Here is a 21,328-nt window from a genome sequence, read left to right on the forward strand (position 1 = left end):
TTTTTTTTTTTTTTTTTGAAGAAAACTGGCTCAATTTTCCCTATTTCCTTGTGTTTTCTGCCTTTAAAATTTGGACTTGTGAAGCCCGCTATGCTGGTGGGGGTGTTGAAAGTTTATTGCTTCTGGGAAACTCTCTTTGTCCACAGATGTTAACAACCATAAAACTACATATTAACAACCATAAGTTAACCACCATAAAACTGCAACCAGAAACTTCTGTTCCAGGAATCCATCCTAAAGGAGACAGCTCAGTATGTAGAAACACTTTGTTTACAGAGATATTAATTTCATAGTAGATATTCATGTTCATAGAGAAAAATTAGGCATGATCTAATTATCAAACAACTGGGAATTAATTAAATAGAAATATATTCAAATAATGGAGCCTTTATGCAGCTCAGCATTATTACTATTTAACGACAGCAGACATACCAACTATATCACATTACGTAAAAGAAGCTGGTTATAATCCTGAGTCTATTGTGTGGTCTTAAGTATTTAAAAGTATCCACATGCAAGAACCCTAGAAGAAAGTGCCCTCCCTAAATATTAGCAGTTGTTGCTTCAAAGTGATTGTGACTGTGGGAAGTTGGTAGGTTTTCAGTGTACTTTGGTGTTTCCCACCAGGGGGCTTTATGGTTGCACAGATATTTTTGAAAATTCTAAGGAGGAGAAGCAAAGAAAGAAAGGGAGAGATGAATGAGCACACAGTGGGACATCCTTGTATGTGACAGATGAAGACAGAAACCGTTCAGTCCCTGGGCTTAGCACCTGCGCTGAACTGAAATGCACTCCACAGTCCCCAAGCAGAGGGTGTAAAAGCACAGTAATGGTGGTCACAAGACCAGGCCTCTGGGATGCTTTCAGGATTGTTTCGAATCTCAGAGTCACCAAGGTAGGACAGTTCAGTGGGTGAGAGTCAGCATGTGAACCTAACTCTGCACGCTTCTGCAGCTCTCCACCTCTCCCGGAGGAGAGCTCTTCCCCAGGCTTTCTCCACAGCCCCTGTCTCCACTGACCTCACATGGAATGCGGACCATAGCACAGTCCCTTCCTCTTGATTTGTTGTGAGGATCAAATGAGTTACCACATGGGAAACTGTGTGGCACATGGCATGTGTTCAGATTAGCCAACCAGAATTACACTGTGGATGCGGTCAAGAGGACCAGGCTTTTGCATTCAGTTCCCAGGGGTCCGATAGGACAAGAGCCCTGGTCTCCAGGCCTTCTGCCTTGGTTTCTACACTGGTCACTGTCATCATCTACAGACTGGAGCCTGAAGTCACTTAGCAAATCCGACAGGCCACCATAGAGTCATTTCATTTATAAGGACTGATGAGGTATCAGAATTATTTAAGGAACACATGGCAAGCATTGCCCTTAAAATGAACTTACATATTTTAAAATCTGTGTTGCAGAACACTAGCAAAAGATGAGATGGATTGTCAGGTCTGGGAGACCCCAAATGCCATGGTCTCCAGGTAGTCACTTGGCAAATAGGAACTGAGAGCCTGTGGTCTTCTGGGTGTAGGAACTGCAGCAGTGGCCATGGTCCCTCACCTACTCCAGCCCGGAACAACTCTCAGCCCAAGCCTGGCTCACGGGCCAGTGCCCGGAATGTCATCAGAACTCAGCTGCTGCATGTTGCAAGGACTTTGTGACCAACTTTTAACCAGAACTTCTTGTTTTAGGCTCAGCTAGTACATGGCGAAATGGAAGAACCCACAGGAGTAAAGGTTTGTGCTGTGGTGTCCTGGGGAGCATGCTGACTCCAAGCTAAGTGTGTTATTTGGGGTTAATTTCATCCATGTCAATCAAGATGATGGCAGAAGCTTCTGACCACTTCATATGTTGGGACTTCACTGTCAGTATTTTCATTCTCCTTTTGTCTTTCTTCACTCATGCAAATTTTGGTCTTAAAGATGAGCCCCTTTCTACAGAGAGGAAGAAGACAGTAGTTGGGGGGAGGGTGTGTCCCTGGACCATTTTTTGTTCCCTTAGAAAAATGCAAGGGAGGGGCTCTGTGGTCCCTGGAATTTCTGCTGGACCCATAATGTACAGAGACAGCCCCCCACAGTACTTCCCAGTCAAAACCCAGGGCTTCCTGCTCTCCTGGAATCCTGCAGTGTGCTCAGCATCAGAATTCATTGCTATCCTGCATCCTGGATGGCCCTGAGGTTTCTCCAACTCAGTATATGCCAAGCTGAGCCATCATCTTTAGCTCAAGCCTGCTTCTCCCCTTGGGTGCCCCACCTCTGAGAATGACACCCCATTTATGTTATCACCAACAGGGAAATGGAATGCCCTCAAGGGGTCTTCTCCCTCTCACTCCCCACCCAGTTTGTCCCTTGGTCTCCCCAAGTCTAGCCTGCAAGCTTTCTCTTCCCTGGGATACAGAGGGAGGTATCCTGGTTCCCTGCCTCCCTCACCACCGCTGTGCCTACGGCACACCCCCACCACATGATTTCCATGCACCCACCCTTGGCCCATACCCAGCTCTTCCTGGACCCTCTCTGAGGGTCTCAGTACACATCCAATGCATGATCCAGGAAGCCTCCTGTCTTCAGGAGTGCAGTACCAGGAAGGCATTTTGAAAATTCCCTTTGCTACTTTGAGGACCATTGGCAATGATGACAAGTACATACCAAATGCCTTTGTGAGAGACTCTGGGCATGTAGGAGGCCAATATTTGGGTCTTCCCTGGTCTAGAGGGCCTGACAGACACACCAACAGCTAAGCTTCCAGTCAGGTGGTCCAAGCACCTAAGTGGACCTTTGAGCAGAGAAGCCCAGCAGAGGTGAGGAGGCTTCATGAAGGAAGCAGCTGCAGAACTGGGCCTGGAGTGGGGGCTAACGGTGGGCAGGAGGCTGAGAACTGGCATCTCAGGGCTGGACACTGAGGCTGTGAGAGAGAGGGGCAGCTAGAGTGGAGGAAGGGCAGGGGGACAACGGTGGTAAAAGTAACAGGGCCATGACATAGGGAAGATGCCCAGTGACGTGGCTATCCCTGGAGACTGTGGAGTCCAAGCTCTGGGAATTTCTTCTGTCTCCAGGTGGCTGCCGAGGCTGAGGGATCTGGCCAGGGGTGGAGCCTGGACATCGGCTCTGGCTCTGGGGACCTGGTGGACCGAGAAGAGTTGCTAAGAGTGAGTATGAAGGGTGATGCCACTTGGTGTCTGGGCCTAGATGACAGGGCAGCAGGGTGCAGTGGGGGGTAGATGTGGGAGTGGCAGGGGTAAAAGCAGCTGGGCCCCTGCTGAGGAGAGATGAATTCTCTGGGCTTTGTTACACTTTTCCCTTTACTTTTGTGTATGTTTGAAAGCCCCCACTTAATTCAGGTTTGTCTGGCTTTAAGTGAGTGGGGGCCTGGGTTTGTACAGAAAATCCCCTCTTCTGCACTTGCTGCCTTTCATGGCGGCATCTCCAGCGGGCTGCTCCACAGCGAGGGTGCCCCTGACCTTTATTAGCACACATTTGCATACACACTGTCTATGTTCCTTGTGGGAAGTTGGTATATGTACATAATGTATCTTAATTCCTTTTTTCATCCCCCTTCCTTTCCCTCCCGCCCCCTCCATCCATCTCTTGATCCTCTTTCCTTTGGGGGGTCGGGGTACGTGTTTGTAATACATAATGTTCACATTCCTTGTGTGGAGTTGGTACAGGGACCTAATGCATTTTAATTCTCTTTCTTCTCCCGACACTCCTTTTTCATTAGAGACCCCTGGGCTCTGGGTAGCGTTTGCCGCTTTGACTTCCACACCCTGCTGGAAGTCCTCTCCACCCTTAGGCAGCCCTCGGTACTCCTGCAGGGGTCTGCAGCCCCCTGGCCTGCTGCCCAAAGCTTGGCTCCCCCGGTCTCTCTCAGTCGCTGCCAGGGGAGGGTCTCGCTCTCCAGCTGCAGCTGTTGCTCTGTCTCTGGGCCCAGGCTTATCTCCAGCTGCCCTGAGCTCCCACTGAGGACCTCTATTTGGCTGCTGGGCGCTCTGCCCACTCCTTGTAGCCCAGCTGGGAGGGCGCTGCTCTCACGGAGGGATGGAGTAGGATCCTAGTGAGTCCTCTCTGGACCTTCCAGGCTGGTGCAGTGAGCCAGCTTAGCAGGAGACTACAGAGACGTGTGTACTTCAGGAAGAGTCCATCACAAGGCCAAGCAGCAGGCAGTGCTGGACCTCACGGTCCGTCAGAAAGCTGAATTAGCAAGACCTCCTCTGGGGACCCAAATAATTGGATCTTTATTGTCTGCATCTATGCAACATATCACATGATGTAATAGGCTCAGAACGCCTTCAGTTCAGATCCCAGCTCTTATGTGGGGTGGAGTCTTTGAGTCACATCTTCTCATTGTGCCTCAGCCTCCCCATCTGCTAAGTGGGTGCACCAATTCCCCCTTGTAGGGTTGTGCTAAGGAATGGAACAAACACACGTGTTCAGTATGTAGTCCTCCCTACCCTATCATTTCTAACAGAATGCCTCCTTTACTAGGGTCCCCCAGGCCCCCCAGGACCACCTGGCTCACCTGGGCTTCCAGGAAAACCAGGAGCTGATGTTCTCATGGGGCCTCCTGGCTCTCCTGGAGAGGATGGAGCTGCTGGCGAACCTGGGCTCCCAGTAAGCAACTGAAATCCCCTCCCTCTGTGTGGCCGGGGTGGGGGGGACTTATGGACACAGAACGCACAGAACCCAGCACGTCTCAGGCTGGGAGAGACCAGCTGGCTAACATTTGTGAGCAGAACCCTTCTTCATCTGGATGGTGCCTGAGCCCCCAGGAAGCAGCATCCGCCATCCTCATATGCATTAGTTCCCTGGTTTGTGGTTGTCAGTATTGGAAGTGCAGGTGTGTGGAGGGCCTTGGAATCATAGGACCCCAGGACTGGCCTGGATGGGAGCCCCCCAGAGACCATCAAGCCCACATTTTCCCTTTTGTCCCCACAAAGGAAGAAATGCGAACCAGGGGCTGAAGGATGCTTGCCCAACGGGCCCAGCCAATGGTAGCCCAGGTGGGCGAGACTGGTACCCTTGCTAGGCCCTAGCACCAGGCCCTGGGCCTGCCTACCTCACCCAGCTCCTCACCTGCTCTCCTTCTAGAAGCATTTGTGGGGCTCTTACTAGAGATGCGGTAGACTGATAGTCTTTCATGTTCCCCAGGGCCCTGAAGGAGAGCCTGGACTAGACGGAGCCATCGGGCGTCCTGGGATAAAAGGGGAGAAGGTACGGGGAAGCTGGGAGGGTTTGAACACGGGTCCTCCAGAGCCACACTCTCTGGCCTGTATATGTGATCTTGCCTCTTCTGGGAATGATTTTGTGATCCCCTACTGAGCACCTTTGCTTGATGTCCTCACTATGGGACTTACTATGCCAGATGTGCACTCAGGATCTCCCTGGCCTGCTCCTGTCCCTCTCAACTTTAGTGAACAGTGCTGCCATCTAGCAGCCGGCCTGACTCAGATGTGGGTCCTTCTCAGCCCCTCACCTTTCTCTCCACCCTGATCTGACCAGCCTCGCCTCTTGCCCACACCATGGCATTGGTGTCTCACTGGTGCCCAAGCCCCCTCCCCAGTCCATCCTGCACCCTTGGCTGATGCAGCTCCCATCACAGGCCCTCGTCAGCCGGTGTCTGTCCACTGTCCCCTCAGACAGAACCCCCACACCCTTCCTGATCTGCACCAACTCTTTGCTCTCTAGCTTTTGGCCTAGGAGTGGCTGCCCCTGCTAACAGGCTTGGGGCTGCCCCACAGCACCAGCCCATGGCATCTGCACATGGTTTCATCCTGTCTGGGATGTTCTTTCTTTTGCTCATCTTGCAAGGCCCAGTTCAGATATAGTAGTACCCTCTTTATCCTAGGGAGATATTTCTAGACCTTCAGTGAATGCCTGAAACACAGACAGTACCAAAAAATACATACTATGTTTACCTGTATATACATGCCTATGATAAAGTTTAGTCCATTAATTGGACACTGTAGTTGATTAACAATAATAACTAATAATGCAATGGAACCATTATTACAATAGACTGTAATAAAACTGCCAGCATCCCTGATCTTACATTTTAGGGCTATTGTAAGTAAAGTAAAAACTCAAGTACTGCAATAATCAGTCTGATAACCAAGATGGCTGCTAAATTATTGATGGGTGGGCAGTATATACAGTGTGGATATGCTGGAACAAAGGGATGATTCACGTCTTGGGCAGGATGGAGCTGGATGACATAAGATTTCTTCGTGATACTGAGAATGACACACAATTTAAAACTTGTGAGTTGCTTATTTCCGGCATTTAATTTATTTTTTTAGTGAATATATTTAGACTGTGGTTGATTGGATAACTGGAAACTTCGGATAGTGGAACTGTGAAGTGGGGTGGGGCTGCTGATATCCTCCGGGAAACTCCCTAGGAGTGGAGAGCACACCTCCTTCCCCCCTTTCTGTCAGTCCAGTTGTGCTGCTGAGAACCTTCCTAGCCAGTGTCCCTGAAGGGGTTAGCTGACCTGTCTGTCCCTCACCACCCTGACATACAGACATAGTAGTCTCTGTACCCATAGATCTCCATTTATGTTTGATGAATGAGTGAAGCCCCCTGCAGGCACCCTCTGACCTGCCATACCCTGAGTCCAGCCCGCCTGCCTTCCTTCAGTCTGTGTCTGCAGGCCTGTCCTGGCTTTTGTCTGCAAGCCCTTGCTGATGCTGGGATGGGAGAATTCCACCCCTTTTCTTTGCCAGCCTGCTTGAGATAAGATAAGCAATGCGGGCAAAAGGAAGCCATAAAAATAAAGAGCCTTGGACGAGCAATGTGGTGAGAGGGGTCTTCAGGGGTTCTGAGAGGGGGGTCTCTCTCCACTGTATGAGAACCGAGGCCTCTGTGCACCCCTCGCCCCATGAAGACATTGAAAATACCGACCGCCTGGACACCATGGTCACTGAATTAATTTTCCCGTTTCTGCCAGCTCTTGCACATGTTTAATTCAATAGTAACCCAGTTTTTCATGGAAATCACATTTCTCAGAAAAAGAAACTGTTGAGCTGTAGAGAATTCATTTCACATATACTGACTTTTCATGAGAGATTAAATTTTGCAGGAAACCCCACCAACAGACACTTTATCTTGCCTGTTTTTCTTACAAGTTCCCCCGGCCCCGCCCTACCCTCCCACATTCTGTCTCGAATTGAAAGGTGCCTTTGCCTGTGTCTGCACATAGAGCACCCCACAGATGGCTCTGCAGTTGGGGGACTTGGATTAGCGTGGCGTGGCAGCTTCCCAGGGTGACTGCTGGAGATCCAGCTCGCTTGTTTGTTGGTTTGTCCCTAAAATTTGTTCTGAATCCCATTGGTTGCCTTGTTTGTATGGGATGTTTTTTAGAAGCATGGAGAGATTTTGCATTTGGGGAGGTGCAAGAAAACCTTGCACATGACATTTACCTTAAAAAAAAAAAAAAAAAAAAAAAGTAAACCCAGGAGTATAGTCTGAATACGACATAATGGAAGTATGCTGAAGAAAACGATCTCAGTGAAGTGACAGGACACAGTCTGATGAGACATTTGCTTCCGGACTACCCCACCATCCCTGTCCTTCTGCTCACACACCTCCAGGGGCAGGGGTCTCATTCCCTACTCAGGCAGTACCTTCGTACCACTTGTAGGGAAGTTTTCCTCATGCCTTAGTGAAGTTAGCTGCCCTGCTTATTAGCAGAACACAAAGACTAGTCCATATCTAAAGACTAGCTAGATATTATCATTGTAAAAGATGAGATTGTGGGGTGGGGAGATAGCTCAGGGGTCTAAGCAACCGCCTGGCAAGTGCAAGGACTGGGGTTCGATCCCCAGTATCTCGTTTCGTGCTGGCCCCACCCTGTCCGGGCCATTGATACTGGGTGTGATGGCTGAAGCCTATAATCCCACTACCAGGGAGGCTGAGGCAGGAGGATCACTATAAGTCTGAGCTTTGTAGTAAGACCCTGTACCAAATAAATATTTATTTTATTTTTTTATTATTAATTTTTTTATGTATTTAGTACAGGGTCTACAGGGTCTCACTACACAGATCAGACTTATAGTGATCTTCTTGTTTTTCAGCCTCCCGAGTGCTGAGATTATAGGTGCGTGCCACCACACCCAGTTTCAATCGAGTCTCAGTGTGCCCCGGGGCAGGGCCAGCATGGCACACCAGGGATTGAATCCCGGTCCTCGAGCCTGCCTAAGCAGGTACTTTAATCTGCTGAGCTATCTGGCCAGCCTTGCATCAAATAAATAAATAAAAGATTAAGTAAATACATAAATAAATGATCAAAAAATGAGACTGTCATCAAAATATGTACCATCATTCAGAATATCAGAGATTATTCTATGCAGAGTTCAATGCTAGAAATATTTCTTATTTCCCCCAAATTAGGGAGAGTAGCTACCTCTAAGACCTGTAGCTCAAGAAAGATAAATACAAGTGGCCTGCTTTCTAAGAACACTCTGGAAGGAATGCTGAGGAATTTGCGGGAAGACATGGACAAGGGTTTTTTTTTTGTTGTTGTTGTTGTTGTTGTTGTTTTTTAGATGAATAGTGAACATTGTTTGCTGTTTTGAGGATCTGGGTCACTTGTGTGTTTTTTTAATTCTCAGAAAGTACTGGGACACCCAGGAAGGAAAGAGGCTATGCTCTGAAATTCTCCTTAGTACCCAGAATTGCTGAAGGGTGGTGCACTCCCAGGAACTAGCTTTAGTCACCTTACTGGGCCCTAAATTTCACTGTAAAACCAGCTTCTGTCTCTGTCTGTAAGAGGTTGGAGAAATGCAGTAAGATCATGACTGCCACCTCCCCTTGTTCTCAGGAATCTCAATTTGCCTTTGAACAATTCTCTAACTCTTCTATAATAAACAGCAGTGCACTTCTGAGCAGAGGCTGAGCTTACAGTTCAGTGATACAGTGCTTGCCTAGCACGGGCATCACCGTGGTTAGAACCTCAGCGTGCAAGGAAAAGAAGGAAGAGAAAGAAAAGGAGGAGAAGAGGAGGAGGGGGAGGAGAAGAGGAAGGGAGAGGAGAAGAGGAAAAGCATCACTAGTGGACCATTTGAGCAGTGAGCTGCTGCTGCCGCCTAGGATCCAGAAAGAGTTGAGAGCTTGTAACAACATATGTGGAAGAAACATCACATTATTTGCATCAGATGGCAGAACATGTGGATGATGGGGCTCGTGAAACTGAATAGACCACAGTCAGTTGTGGTGCGTAGCAAACTGAGATTGTCAGTATTTTAAACACCATGAGCAAAACCAGCAGACAATCACAACCCGACGTACCTTGATTGAAAAAAAGATCCATGTATCTGTTTTTTGATGTCCTCACTATTCCATTTTACTATAATGAACCCCGAAGTCCCATGAATTCTCAGCCACAATCCTCTGGCATGCAGCGTGACTGTGCTTCATTCCTTTGTGAGGCTTCCGCTGTAGAGTTCTCTGTTCACACTGCATGACTTCTAGCCACGCTTGCTGGGCTGCTGGCTTGAACGCCAAGACAGTTCACAGCCTCCTGGCACAAAAGCACTCTCTGACTAAAGAAGGAAGGACTCAGCCTGAGCCTTTCAGCAGAGCCCCAGCTTTCATCCAGTCTGTTCAGGAGATCTCTGAGAGGGTGGGCTCTTCCATCCTTGAGCTAATTCACCAGGGAACTGGTGGTCACCATATCTGCGAGTCAGTTGAATGTCTCCAAGTTCCATCTTCCCACCATGGACAAGCTGGGTAAAGGGGTCTATTTCTGAGATAAACCATTCTGTCTCAGATAAGTCAGGGTCCAAAGTATATTCTAGAACTTCCTCTGAAACTGCTGCAAGATGTACTCTTTAAAAAAAAAAAAAAAGATTAAAAAATCACTTATTTATTTATTTGGTGTAGGGTTTTGCTATGCATCTCTGACTCAGAGTGATCCTCCTGTCTCAGCCTCCCCAGTGCTAGGGTTACAGGCATGTGCCACCTGGCCTGGCTTCGAAGCTGGCACTGTGCACCTGGGGCTCTGGGGCAGGCATGGCATGGAGTACCTGGGATTCAACCGAGATCCTTGTGCTTGCCAGGCAGGCGCTTAGACCACTGAGCCACCTCCCCAGCCCAAGATGCATTCTTGACTTTACAAAATAGAGAAAGTAATTGAAAGAAATAGTTTTTCACTTTACGATCATAATTTTCTTAAACAGGGTCAAATGGCAAAACAGCTGCTAGGTTCTCAGCAATGGGGCTAAGTTAGCTTCTATTTCACAGTGGCCCTGACAGTGGTTTAACTTGTTGTTGGGAGGAAGTAAAAGGTCACCGCTTTCCTCAAGGACAGATGGCAGCAGGTGATGGCATAACTGATCCCACACAAGAGAAGCAGACACAAGAAACTGGAGCTCCAGATTAGGTAGCAAAATAGGAATTTAGTTATTTGAGCTCTGTTCTGTCCTGTTTCTTCCCAAAAGGACTGGCCAGAGGGAGGAAACAGGTCCCAGAGTCAGCCACTTCCTTCACCCAGCCCCTCTTGGATAACCAGGGAGGCAGCAGGGTTCCACAAGTCACCTCAGGAGCACACACGGAGCATTTGAGGGGAACAGTTCTATGTCACTCGGAATCGCCCTTCTAGCCCGGGAGCCTGGTGCCTCTGCCAGGAGGCCCCAAGCCCACCTCACTGTCTTCTCCCCTCTGTCCCCATTCCCAGGCCAAAGACTGGGCAGGGTCTCTGAGCAGGGGACAAAGACCTGCCACCATGAGGGCCAGGGGCTTTTTATGCCCCAGTGTGCCTCAGACAGGAGGCATTCGTCTCCCCCCAGCTTTTCCCTGTCCTCTGTATCCTCTCCAGCTTCTTCTCCAGCTAAACAGACATTGGGACGGCTCATGCTGTCCCCTGTCTCTGCTTTATTGTTCTTCCTAGGTGCTTATCCTCCTGTGCTGCTTTCTGAGGGAATTCTGTAGCCCAAACTTTCCTTTAATTCTCCCTTCAGCTATGTCTGTTTGTTGCTCAGTCCCTCTGTAAAGTTCTTTATTTCAACAGTTGTACGCATTTATTTCCAAGATCTCTAACTGATTCTATTTCATACTACTCTTTATAATAGCTAATTATTGCTTTGTGGCTATAGCATCTCTTGTCTGTCTAAGAATGTGTACTGGATACTTCAAAAGTTCAAGTTGGGCTCCTTTCTTCACATTATTTCTTTCCCTGGATTCAGTTGTTGGCTGTGTTGTGTTCATAGCATTGCTTTTCCTTGTATGTTTGGTGTGTCTTATTTATGTGTTGCTTTTGAAATGGGGTCCTGCTTAAGACTATCTTGTGCTTCCATTTGCAAGGACCACTGAGGAAGTAGACTAAGTAGCTGCTTCTGAGGTTTCTGAGTCTTAAGGAGGGCGTGGAAAGTGTAGGATGTACTACTGGGCAGGGTACCTCGGAGATCCAGAGTCACCTTGAGGCTCTATCCTATCTCTCTGCCCCAATAAACAGCTCCCATTGTTCTTGTGATAGTAAGGTGTGCCTAGGAGCAGGGCGCTAAGGAGGGAGCTGGCTGCTGTCCCGCGGCAGAATCTCATCTGTCTCCTGGCTTTCCCCACCACCCTGCAGAACGCCTTCCTTCCTGTGGTTTCTCTCTGTGGCTGAGGCCTCTCTCTCCAGCTTCCTGTCTGTTTCCCTTGGCCTCCCTGTGTCAGGTCCAAAGTGGTTCCCTTCTCACTTTTGGGCACAGAGATTTTAGAACTACCCATTCTGTCTTTCTTGTGGGTTTGATGTAGAAAGGGAAGTCTAACCTTGAAAAGGTAGGATGAGGGCACACAGCTTTATGTGGCTGTCACATCATAATCATGTTGCTGTCTTCTGCATGGCTGAGCAATTGCTGGCTTATCTTGCAGGTACATTTGTGTTCTCAGAATTCTCCAACTGGGGTCCCCTACTGTATCACCTTGTGTAGGGGAGATGGCCGTTCCTGCCCACCTTTGGGTCCCTTGCTTTCCTGGAAGCTGACTCCTGGCTTCTGCCTGTGGTATCCATCTCTGATCCCCCAGAAACCTTAACTGTGTGGTTCCTTCTTGGGCAGACATAGAAACTGGTCCTGACCAACCTCTATACTTCTTCCCCCTGGGGCACACAGTGGTCAGCTTTTGGTCTTTAGATTGTCCCACAAGAGCTTCAGTATTAATCTTCCATATAAAGTCTGGGGAATGCATGTCAATTCTTGAGCTCCATGTCTTGGGTTAAAGGGAAGTACCCCTCACCTCTGCCATGGAAGGGGTGGGAAAGAGAATGGCTCAGAGCACCTATAGCTCCCTGAGGAATTCTGTGCTCTCCCCCCTGACTCATGTCCAACTTCTCTGGTTTGCTTTCAGGCATGGAATGAGCCAGTGGGGTTTCCCAAGCTCTCAGCATGCCTCACCTAGCAGACTGCCACCTATTGCAATTTGCTTAGTGTGAAGAAGTCAGCCAAGCCCTTGAAAATATTCTGTTGCTTGAGGATCTACATTTCTGTATTTTCTGTATCTAAAGGAAACATGTACTCATTGGCCCTTGTGTTTGTGTTTTTCAGGGAGCAAGAGGGCCTAATGGCTCAGTTGGTGAAAAGGTAAATGAACACAACTCTCTTGCCCCTTCTCATCTACCTTGGGTTTGCTATCATTTCTTGGACAGTTGAGGTGAAGCGTTAGACACGTGAATGTCATGAAGCAGAGGAAAACACACCTCGGAGGAATTGCTCAGGGCAGGCAGAGCAGACGGGGCTGGGGGTGGAGAAGGAGCAAATATTCCTCGAGGTTTCCCCTGCCTTACCCCTTCCTATAAATGCATCCAAATGAGCACATCAGCTTCTCTCCAAGAAAAATGTCCATTAACAAGAGAGCTGCTTCTGTGCCCTCGAGCAGTAGCAGTCAGAGAATTCCTCAGACTGGTTGATGTTAAGGAGTGACACCAACTCAGGTGTGAGTGTGATTTTTTTTTTTTTTTTTTCATAAGTAAATCTGGGGCTGGTGAACTTCTTGTCCTCTTCCTTACAGGGTGACCCAGGCAACAGAGGCTTACCAGGACCCCCAGGGAAAAATGGACAGGCTGGCACTCCTGGAGTTATGGGACCTCCAGGGCCTCCTGGACCTCCAGGGCCCCCAGGCCCTGGGTGTGCAACAGGACTTGAATCTGAGGTACTTGTCCTCCTTTCTGGGGTTAAAGCATGACGTGTTGTAATAATTTTTGGAAAGAGCAGTTTGCTGAATACTGGGCTGAGGGGAGAAGGCTGTGTTAATCCTCTCTGGGCTCCCAACAAAATTTGGCACAGGTATGTGCTGAGCAGTCAGATCTGACATTCTCATCCCTCCTTCTTTGCCAGGATACTGAGGGCTCGGGACATATCCCGCTGTTGAGGGAACCCGGAATCTCCAGGCCAACCGTTTCCAGTGTAGGTTGACTTCTGAAACCTTGTAAGGATTGTTCTGCTGTCACATCAGAGAGAGGAGGCAGTGGGGGGCTGTATTGGCTCTGCCCCTTCCAATAATTCATCCCCTCTGTGCTGTCAGCCTCCAGCTGACAGCGGGGAGACTGTGTTGCCTGTGGGGCACTCTTCTTAGCCCATGTCCTGGGGACCCCTGCAGGGTTTTGCACAGAACATCATGTGGGAAAACTTGAAAATCATCTCTTTCTCTCCCCACTTCCTTACCTCAAAGCGTTTCTGCCTTGTTGCCGCTCTCTTGCTGCCCTGTTCCGTACTCACACTTTGCCCCATCTCCAAACCCCACACTCCCTACTGCATCTGTTCCCAGGAGGTGCACTCTGTATTTCCTGTAAGGCTTGTTTTCATGAGGCCCACTTCTCATGATCTGTGTCACGGGGGACCCAGAGCAGCATGGGAAGAGAACAGCATGGCATCTCATGTGCCTGCATATCTGGACACCCAGGCCTCCAGAAACAGAGGGCTCTGACCCTGAGGCCAAGCAAGAGGGCATTCAGGGCTGGGAGGTGACCACCAGTCCCTTACTCTCACGGGGGTCCTTCCTCCTCACTGGAGGGGGAGTTTATCCTTTATCCTTTGCCACCATTGCATGGGACAAAACTCACATGCGAGGCTAAGGGGTGACAATAAAATTCAAGGATAAGTGGAGTGAGCAAAGTGAATAGAAGAAAACTAAGAACATCTATTTAGCTGCTTGTTTATTTTGCCAGGGTCTCAAAGGAGAAAAAGGAGACCAAGGACCCAAGGTAAGGTCTCAGATCTGAGGTAGGGGTTGGAAGGACTTTCCTGTCTGGTTCTGGAAATGAGCAGAATGTTCTTACACATGCACAATGACTGCTTTTCACTTCTCACTGCTGTAACCAGGGTGAAAGGGGGTTGGATGGAACAAGCACTGTGGGACCTCCAGGACCCAGGGGTCCCCCTGGGCGGATCGAGATCTTGTCTAGTGTGAGTATCTCCAAGGTCAGAGCTTGGTTAAGTGTCTTTGCTTTGCTGAAGAGGGGTGAGTCTGTTCTCTACTACTTCAGGGCTTTGGGGCTTCTTTATATAGTCAGCATGTGGCATTAGGGCTTTCACCTGCCAGCCCACTTCACCTGTCTGCTCCTGTCCTGGTGCCACTATTCTCTTGCACAGTATTCCAGAACCTTCTCTTCTGTTTGGCACCATTTGAAGTAAACTCAAAAAGCAGCCTTGGAAGACGAATGCTATTAAAATCTTGAGGGAGCCATAAATAAGTAGCACACATCTTCCCCAGGAAGCTTCTGAACAAGCTAAGAAATAAAGCCAGTGGCAAAGGGACAGACCCAGGACCACCTTACAGCTTGTGCAAGTTGCACTGAAGGCCTTTGCTCTGCGAGCTCGTCCAAGAGTCACAGAGACTTGCCTTCCAGGGGTGAGGTGTGCTTCCTGGAGAGAGGCAGGTCTGCGAGGAGAAGGCTGTGGGTCCTTCCTGGATTGCCCTCCCTTCTTGTCAAAGAAACACCTTTGGATGACCCCTTTGGATGGCTGCTTGGTTGGCTGTTAAAACTAAAAATATCCATATTCCACATGATCTCCATACAGGTGGGGGGACGTCCACTTTCCATCCCCATCAACAGGGCAGTCAGTAAGGCACACGTGACTTCATATAAAAATCCTGATCATCATATAGCAATGGCCTGGTGACATGTCTGTCTCTTCTGCTTGTTCCCTGCCCCCCCATTCTTGCCTGTATCCCCACTGCTGGGCATGTAGGGCAGGCTTTCATCACTGTTAATTGGATGTCATTTAATTCTCTATTTCTGTCAGTGCCACTCTGGCACAAATACTCATGGGCATCAAGTCTGTCTGAGGTGCTGTGCATATGAAGATAGTGAAGTGCAAAAAGCCCTCCGTGAAGTCAGGAGAATAACTGTGACAATGCAGGGCCATGGGAAGAAAGATGGTGTGGGATATGGGAAATCAGGGAAGACTGTGGAGGGAGTGTCTCTGGGCAACACCTGAAGAACAGAGACAGATCTTGAAAGGGAGGCATGAGGGACAGGATTTCCAGAGTTCAAGCAGGAGGGATATCCCGAGCTGAAGCAGAGACTAGGACTCTGCCCCACTCGACTCAGGAGCTGGCTGCAGGGGGCGGGGCAGAAGAGTGATGGAAATCTGGAGGGAAAACTGGAACGTGGACAGGGATCAGACCGTGGCTCACTCAGTATTGAGCCACTGTAGTTTCAAAAAATTGTGACCCTCCTGAGAGAAGAAGCATCATGCTAGTAGACAACCAAAAGAAAAAAGTTCCAAGTAACTGAGAAAAGGATGAGTAGAGTGGGAAAAAAAGAGTATGATTTAAAAATACTGGGTGGATAGGGCTGTGAGGAAATAGGTTCTCTCTTAAGCTTCTGGTGCAAGTGTAAATTGCACAGCCCCTTTGGACGGCTCTTTGGCAGTCTGTTGAAACTAAAAATAGACACACTCCAAAATTCTACATGGAAAGATCTCCACGCAATATGGTTGAGTGAAAAAAGCAAGTTGGAGAATAATACATAAGCCTGATGCCATTTATGTAAACTAACCACATGAACACACACACCAACACTATATGCTTTCTGTGGGTGTATATATATGGTGTGCAGATAGTGTGTCATTTAAAAGTTAATTAAAAGAGGAGCGTGACAAGGCAGAGTTGTTGGATAGGAAACAAGAGGGCTGAATGTGTTTGGCATTGGCTTTGGGGTGTTACCAATGTATGCCATGCTGGATGACTTCAGCCAACGCCTCACTGCCAGAAACAAGGCGGAACACATGCCATTCTTTGTCCTCATTGTCTGATTTTTTTTCTTTTCTTTCCAGTCTTTGATCAACATCACTCATGGATCCTTGAATTTCTCTGACATTCCTGAGCTCCTAGGGCCTCCGGTTTGTATTCACTGCTGCCCTACAGGGAGGTTTCCAACCCTGTTGAAACAATGCCATCTTGGCTTGGAATCTCTTGTAGCTGTTGGTGCATGGAGCTAGGGTACATCAAAGTAGACTAGAAAGGGAACTTTGCATTTCTGAGGAGTTGTTGTCACATTAATAGGATTGCACCAAGTTGTGCCCAGTGTGACCTAGTGCAGCCTTTGGTCCTGTGCATCAGATAAAACAGAAGTCCAGGAATTCCAGTAACAGATAAATTGGCATCCATGCTTTTATCCACATTGTCTCATTTCACAGAACAGCAAGAGCTAGCCTTGGGCTAGAGGGGAAACTGGAGCGCTTGAGAAACTGACTTGCTTCCGTCTTTCTAGTGCCACTTTAGAGATAAGGAAATTCACACACAAGAAAGTCATGTAACCTCCAAAGTCCTCAGAGTTGACTCATGGCATAACAGGACCTGCAAGGGAGGAAGCTTCCTGCTTCCACTACAGTAAATTCCCATTGTATCTGCTGGGAACCAGGAAGAAAAAAAAAAGCTTAGGTTTTTGGAATCTCAGGGTTATACCCTCCTCCCTACCCTGATTCTCTTCTTAATAGTGCTGGGCCAGTCTTTGGGCAGCTTATAGGAAGCAAGGAGTGTGAAACTGTTCTGTACACTGGCGTATCTGTGTAAATCACATTGGAGACAAGCTTACGCTTCTGCAGCTGTGCAGAGCAGATAGCCTCTAGGTCATGGGGTTGGCCTGGACATCCATCCATGCATAACCTGGAGGCAAACCAGAGTCTGCCCCAAGATCCCTGCAGTTACTTGAGAGGCTCCTGGGTTTCTGACCTTGCTGTCTCTTGTGTACTGCAACCACCAGGCTCCCTTGATTGCTATTAATACACCATCCAAGCCAAGTGTGATGGTGCACACTTGTAGTCCCAGCACTCTGGGAGGCCAAAGCAGGAGGAACACAAGTTTAAGCCTAGCTCGGGCAATTTAGCAACTTAGTGATAACCCATCTCAAAAAAAAAAGGAGCCAAGAGAACAGTTCAGGGTGAAGGAAAAAGTTAATAAATTAAATAAAATACCATCCAAAAGACCCCAGTAATCAGTCTTATGGCAAAAGAGCTAGTAAACAGGAACTCATTAAGAGTCTTTGTTATTTCCAAACTATTAGAGGTTTCAGGTAGTGGATGGTTTGGGATAGAGCTGTAGCAAGACACATATAGCTCAACACAGAAGAGTAGGCATCTCGGAAGTGCTAGTCCCTGGGGGCTGTCTGCCTGTGTCATCATGCTTCTCCCTTTCTTTCCTTCTCTCTTCCCAGCTATTAGCTTGGCCTTGGGTGAATCCAGGCCCCCTTTATCCCCAATACTGGATCACACTTCATTGTACTCAGTAGCAGTTTTTTCTATCTACTCATTTTTCCTTTCTTTTTTCTATTTTCTTTCTTTCTTTCTCCCCCCCCTTTCTCATTCTCCTCTCTTCTTCTTTCTTCTTTCCTTCCTTCTTCTCTTCCTTTTCTTCCTTCTCTCCCTCTCTCTCTGCCTGCTTCTTCCCTGCCCCTCTTTCTGTCTGTCTTTCTTCTGTCAAACTCCTATACTTGCAGTAGCAACAAGCCTGGGGGTGTCAGGTAGACACCCTGCACAGGGTAATGAAGCACAAATTCTTCGTGTCCCAGGTCTTTGCAAATGACTAGTCTGAGTGGCCCCAGTATAGCATGTGCCTTCAGTACTAGCTCACTGGTGACTCCATGCACATGGTGACTCTCCACACAATGGGACATCAAGCTCACCAGATGCAACCAGGCTGGGAGGGAGGGGCCCCACCATAGGGCACCATCTTGTTTCTTCCCTGACTCTGAAAATTCTTTGTCTTTGGTGTATCACAGGGACCTGACGGTTTGCCTGGGCTGCCCGGATTCCCAGTAAGTACCATAGTAACCTTCCTCCATCTGTGCCCCTTAGATGTGTTCGTGTTCTTCTACTTGGAGTAGTTTTCTCCATCCCTTCCTGACCATGTCTTTGTGCCTGCTTGTTCATTGTGTTCTCCTTGCTCCCAACTCCAAGTGTCCTTCTCCTTGAGTCCCTACATAAGGCATTATCCTCACCATTCTTGGTAATTCTTTCTGTATTAAACATCAGTTATTTGTGCCATTGTGTGTGTTTGTTTTTCCTCCACCACTCCATGAGCAGCTTGTGGAGGGTTAGGTCCTACTCATGTCTCTATGCCAGGATCAAAGTCTGAGCCAGCAGTTGGCTGCTATGAATGATAGTAGATGAATCAAGCATTTCAAGTAAATAAAGTCTAAATAGTGCCTAAAGAAATAAGATTGGTATCATTTGAAAGAAGGACAGGGAGAGGGAACCACAGAAAAGTAGTCTAATAGTTGGTAGTCTGTGTTCATACCATTATGGGGCTTTGGAAGGTGAAGATGTGTGTCAGGGTAGAAAGTAACTATTTTTGTTTAAATCTTCAAGTTATGCAGAAGCCAAAGGTCTGGCCACAACTGATGCTGCACAGTTTCTCCAAGACATTGCTGGTCTGAAAGGCCAACTATTGACATGCACTACTCCCAGGACAAGTGAAAGAAATTTATCAAAACTGTAATAAAAATTGGTTCTTAATGGTGGATCAATAGGTGATCTCTTTCTATTTCCTTATATTTTCCTGAACTTTTTACATTTTCTAAAGGAGCATAAAGTATGAAGACATCAAAAATACATGCCAACTAGACTCAAAAACACAGACCAGCTGGAATGTGGCTCAGTGGTAGAGTGCCTGCCTAGCATGCAGGAAGCCCAGGGTTCAGTCTTCAGCACTATCACAAAACAAAAAAGCCAAAGAGAGTGGTAGCCATGAGCCAGCCTCTTGGTTGGAAGAAGAAAGGCCTGACCTCTGAGCTCCAACCCTAGTGCAGCTGCGCCATGGCCTAGGGCATGTTCTGGAACATGTTTTCTTCTGAGGGTTTCTGTGCTCAGAATGACTCCAACCTCCTCCACAGAGCCTCCAAACCACTGCAGGGAGGGAGGAAGGAACCCAGTAGGCAGGATGCAGGGCACTGAGCCTCTCTTTGAGGAGAACTCCATTTGAAATATTTTGTGTACTGGGCGTTGATTCAAGACTTGATTTGAAAGAAAGGCAGAGAAGTGGTTCCTTCCTGAAAAATAATCACAAATATGTGGAAGCCACCACCATCGTGGGTAACTCACCTTTTCATGCGGAAGATAAGGCAGAGCTTGGGAAAAGTTAAATATCCATGACATGTTGAAATGTCCTTTGGGGGTAGATGTCATGGCCAAGACAGCCATTGTCACAATCAGTGTTCCTTGGAGTTGAGATGAGGTGGCATCTGGCTGGGTGTGGAGTTTGGCTTTGTGGTGGGGGGCATGTGCACTAGTTCAGAGGCCATGGGGAGGTCACACCTGTGGCATGGAAGAGGAAAGGCTGATTCTGACCTGACTGGGATGGATTTAGGTGTCAGATTCTGGACCCTGTTTGTAGGTAACAGGGAGCTGGTAAGGCAGGAAAATTTTTGGAGGGTGAGTGTGGTGAAGGTGAGCTTCAGGAAGGTCTGGGAAGCCATGGGGGACTTGAGGCTGTGGGCTGATGACAGCAGGACCTGTTCTTCCATAGTGCCATCACCCAACACTCAAAGAGGTGTAGGCCTGGACACCTCTACTGGGCCATAATCTCTGAGCCTCTCAAAGTTGAGAAAGTGCCATGGGTAGCTTACCTGGGGAATGGCATCCTCTGTTCTTTCAGATTGGTAAAAGAATTTAATCTTAATAACACATTGCATTCCAATAATTCCTTCCAGGGCCCTAGAGGACCAAAAGGTGACACTGGCTTACCTGGCTTTCCAGGACTCAAAGGAGAACAGGTAAGAGGGATCAGGGTATCCAGCTGAGATTGTGCTTTTGAATTTGCTAACCATTTCCAACTGACTAAACATGGCCTTTCCCTTTTTTCTTCTTTGAGAAACAGTTCATATACAACAAATTAATCATGTTATACTGTGTGATTAACTTTTTAGTACTTTTTAGTACATTCACATCATTGTATAGCCGCCACCACCACTATCTAATTCTAGAATATTTCATCAGGTTCTAAAGAAGGGCTATGCTTATTGCAGTCACTCTCCTGCTGTTAATTTATATAATCACAGAATTTCTCTATGGGGAAGCTCACTCTTCCCCATTGGGGTGAAGTTGATTTTTACAATAATTTGGAAAGCAAATACAGCTCAACACTCCCTTGAATGCTGGTCTTACTTTCTCTGTGCTTTGCCTAACCACCTGTCGGGCATCTTCATTAAAATATGAGCTCCCCAAAAACAGGCTCTTCTATAGCTTGGGTGCCAGCACAGAGCCTGGTGTGCAAACAACATTGGAAATGCCTGGTGGGTGAAAGAATATATAATTACTGAATAAAATAATGGCTGATATTTGGAAATGATAAGTTGACACACTGTACGGTTGGATGGCAGTCAAGGTCCAGAATGTGGAATAAATACTTAGTATGCGGGGCACTTCCTGAGAACTCCCAGGGTACAGAAGTGGCCTTTGTATCTTCCACACTGGCTTCTTAAAGTTAATTTCTCAGTTGGCCTTTATAGATGACAGTGGAGAGTGCCATACACAAACCGATCTCAAGGACCCTGGATCAGAGCCATTTCTTCACCCATCCATCTGTATACTCATCCCATCCCTCTTCCATCCATTGTCTCCTAAGGGCAGAGAGACAATGCACAGTGGACAGCCTGCTGTGGTGGAAGTCTGCACAGAGCGAGGGTGGGCGAGCTTGTGCAACCCTTGAGCTAGCTCCATATGGGGAGGTGGAGGGGCCTGATTTTGGGGAAGAAGGACTGTTAGGATTCCATCCTTCCCTTTCCCACCATGTTACACAGGTCTCCAAAGAGGAGAGAGGCCCCAGCATCTGAAGGACCACAGCTCTGGGACAGAGGGCTATGTTCTGGGCAAAAATTTGAAACCAGGCAAGGATGATGTCTTGGGGGGCTTTTGCTGC

General features: G+C 47.9%; 1 protein-coding gene across 2 annotated transcripts in view; it reads left to right on the top strand.

Moving 5' to 3' along the window:
• The window catches only part of Col15a1 (collagen type XV alpha 1 chain), a 107,609-nt gene that overhangs the window by 58,309 nt on the left and 27,972 nt on the right, over positions 1-21,328 (top strand). For both annotated transcript variants that reach the window (XM_023705453.1, XM_023705454.1), the window contains 12 exons: positions 1,691-1,735; positions 3,052-3,144; positions 4,481-4,606; positions 5,144-5,206; positions 12,517-12,552; positions 12,980-13,120; positions 13,306-13,374; positions 14,136-14,171; positions 14,290-14,373; positions 16,249-16,314; positions 18,192-18,227; positions 20,121-20,183. In XM_023705453.1, coding sequence (XP_023561221.1) covers positions 1,691-1,735; positions 3,052-3,144; positions 4,481-4,606; positions 5,144-5,206; positions 12,517-12,552; positions 12,980-13,120; positions 13,306-13,374; positions 14,136-14,171; positions 14,290-14,373; positions 16,249-16,314; positions 18,192-18,227; positions 20,121-20,183 — 858 coding nt within the window. The remainder of the gene's footprint in view (positions 1-1,690; positions 1,736-3,051; positions 3,145-4,480; positions 4,607-5,143; positions 5,207-12,516; positions 12,553-12,979; positions 13,121-13,305; positions 13,375-14,135; positions 14,172-14,289; positions 14,374-16,248; positions 16,315-18,191; positions 18,228-20,120; positions 20,184-21,328) is intronic.

Source organism: Octodon degus, unplaced genomic scaffold (assembly GCF_000260255.1).
Source record: "Octodon degus isolate 3935 unplaced genomic scaffold, OctDeg1.0 scaffold00221, whole genome shotgun sequence".
NCBI classification, from domain to species: Eukaryota; Metazoa; Chordata; class Mammalia; order Rodentia; family Octodontidae; genus Octodon; species Octodon degus.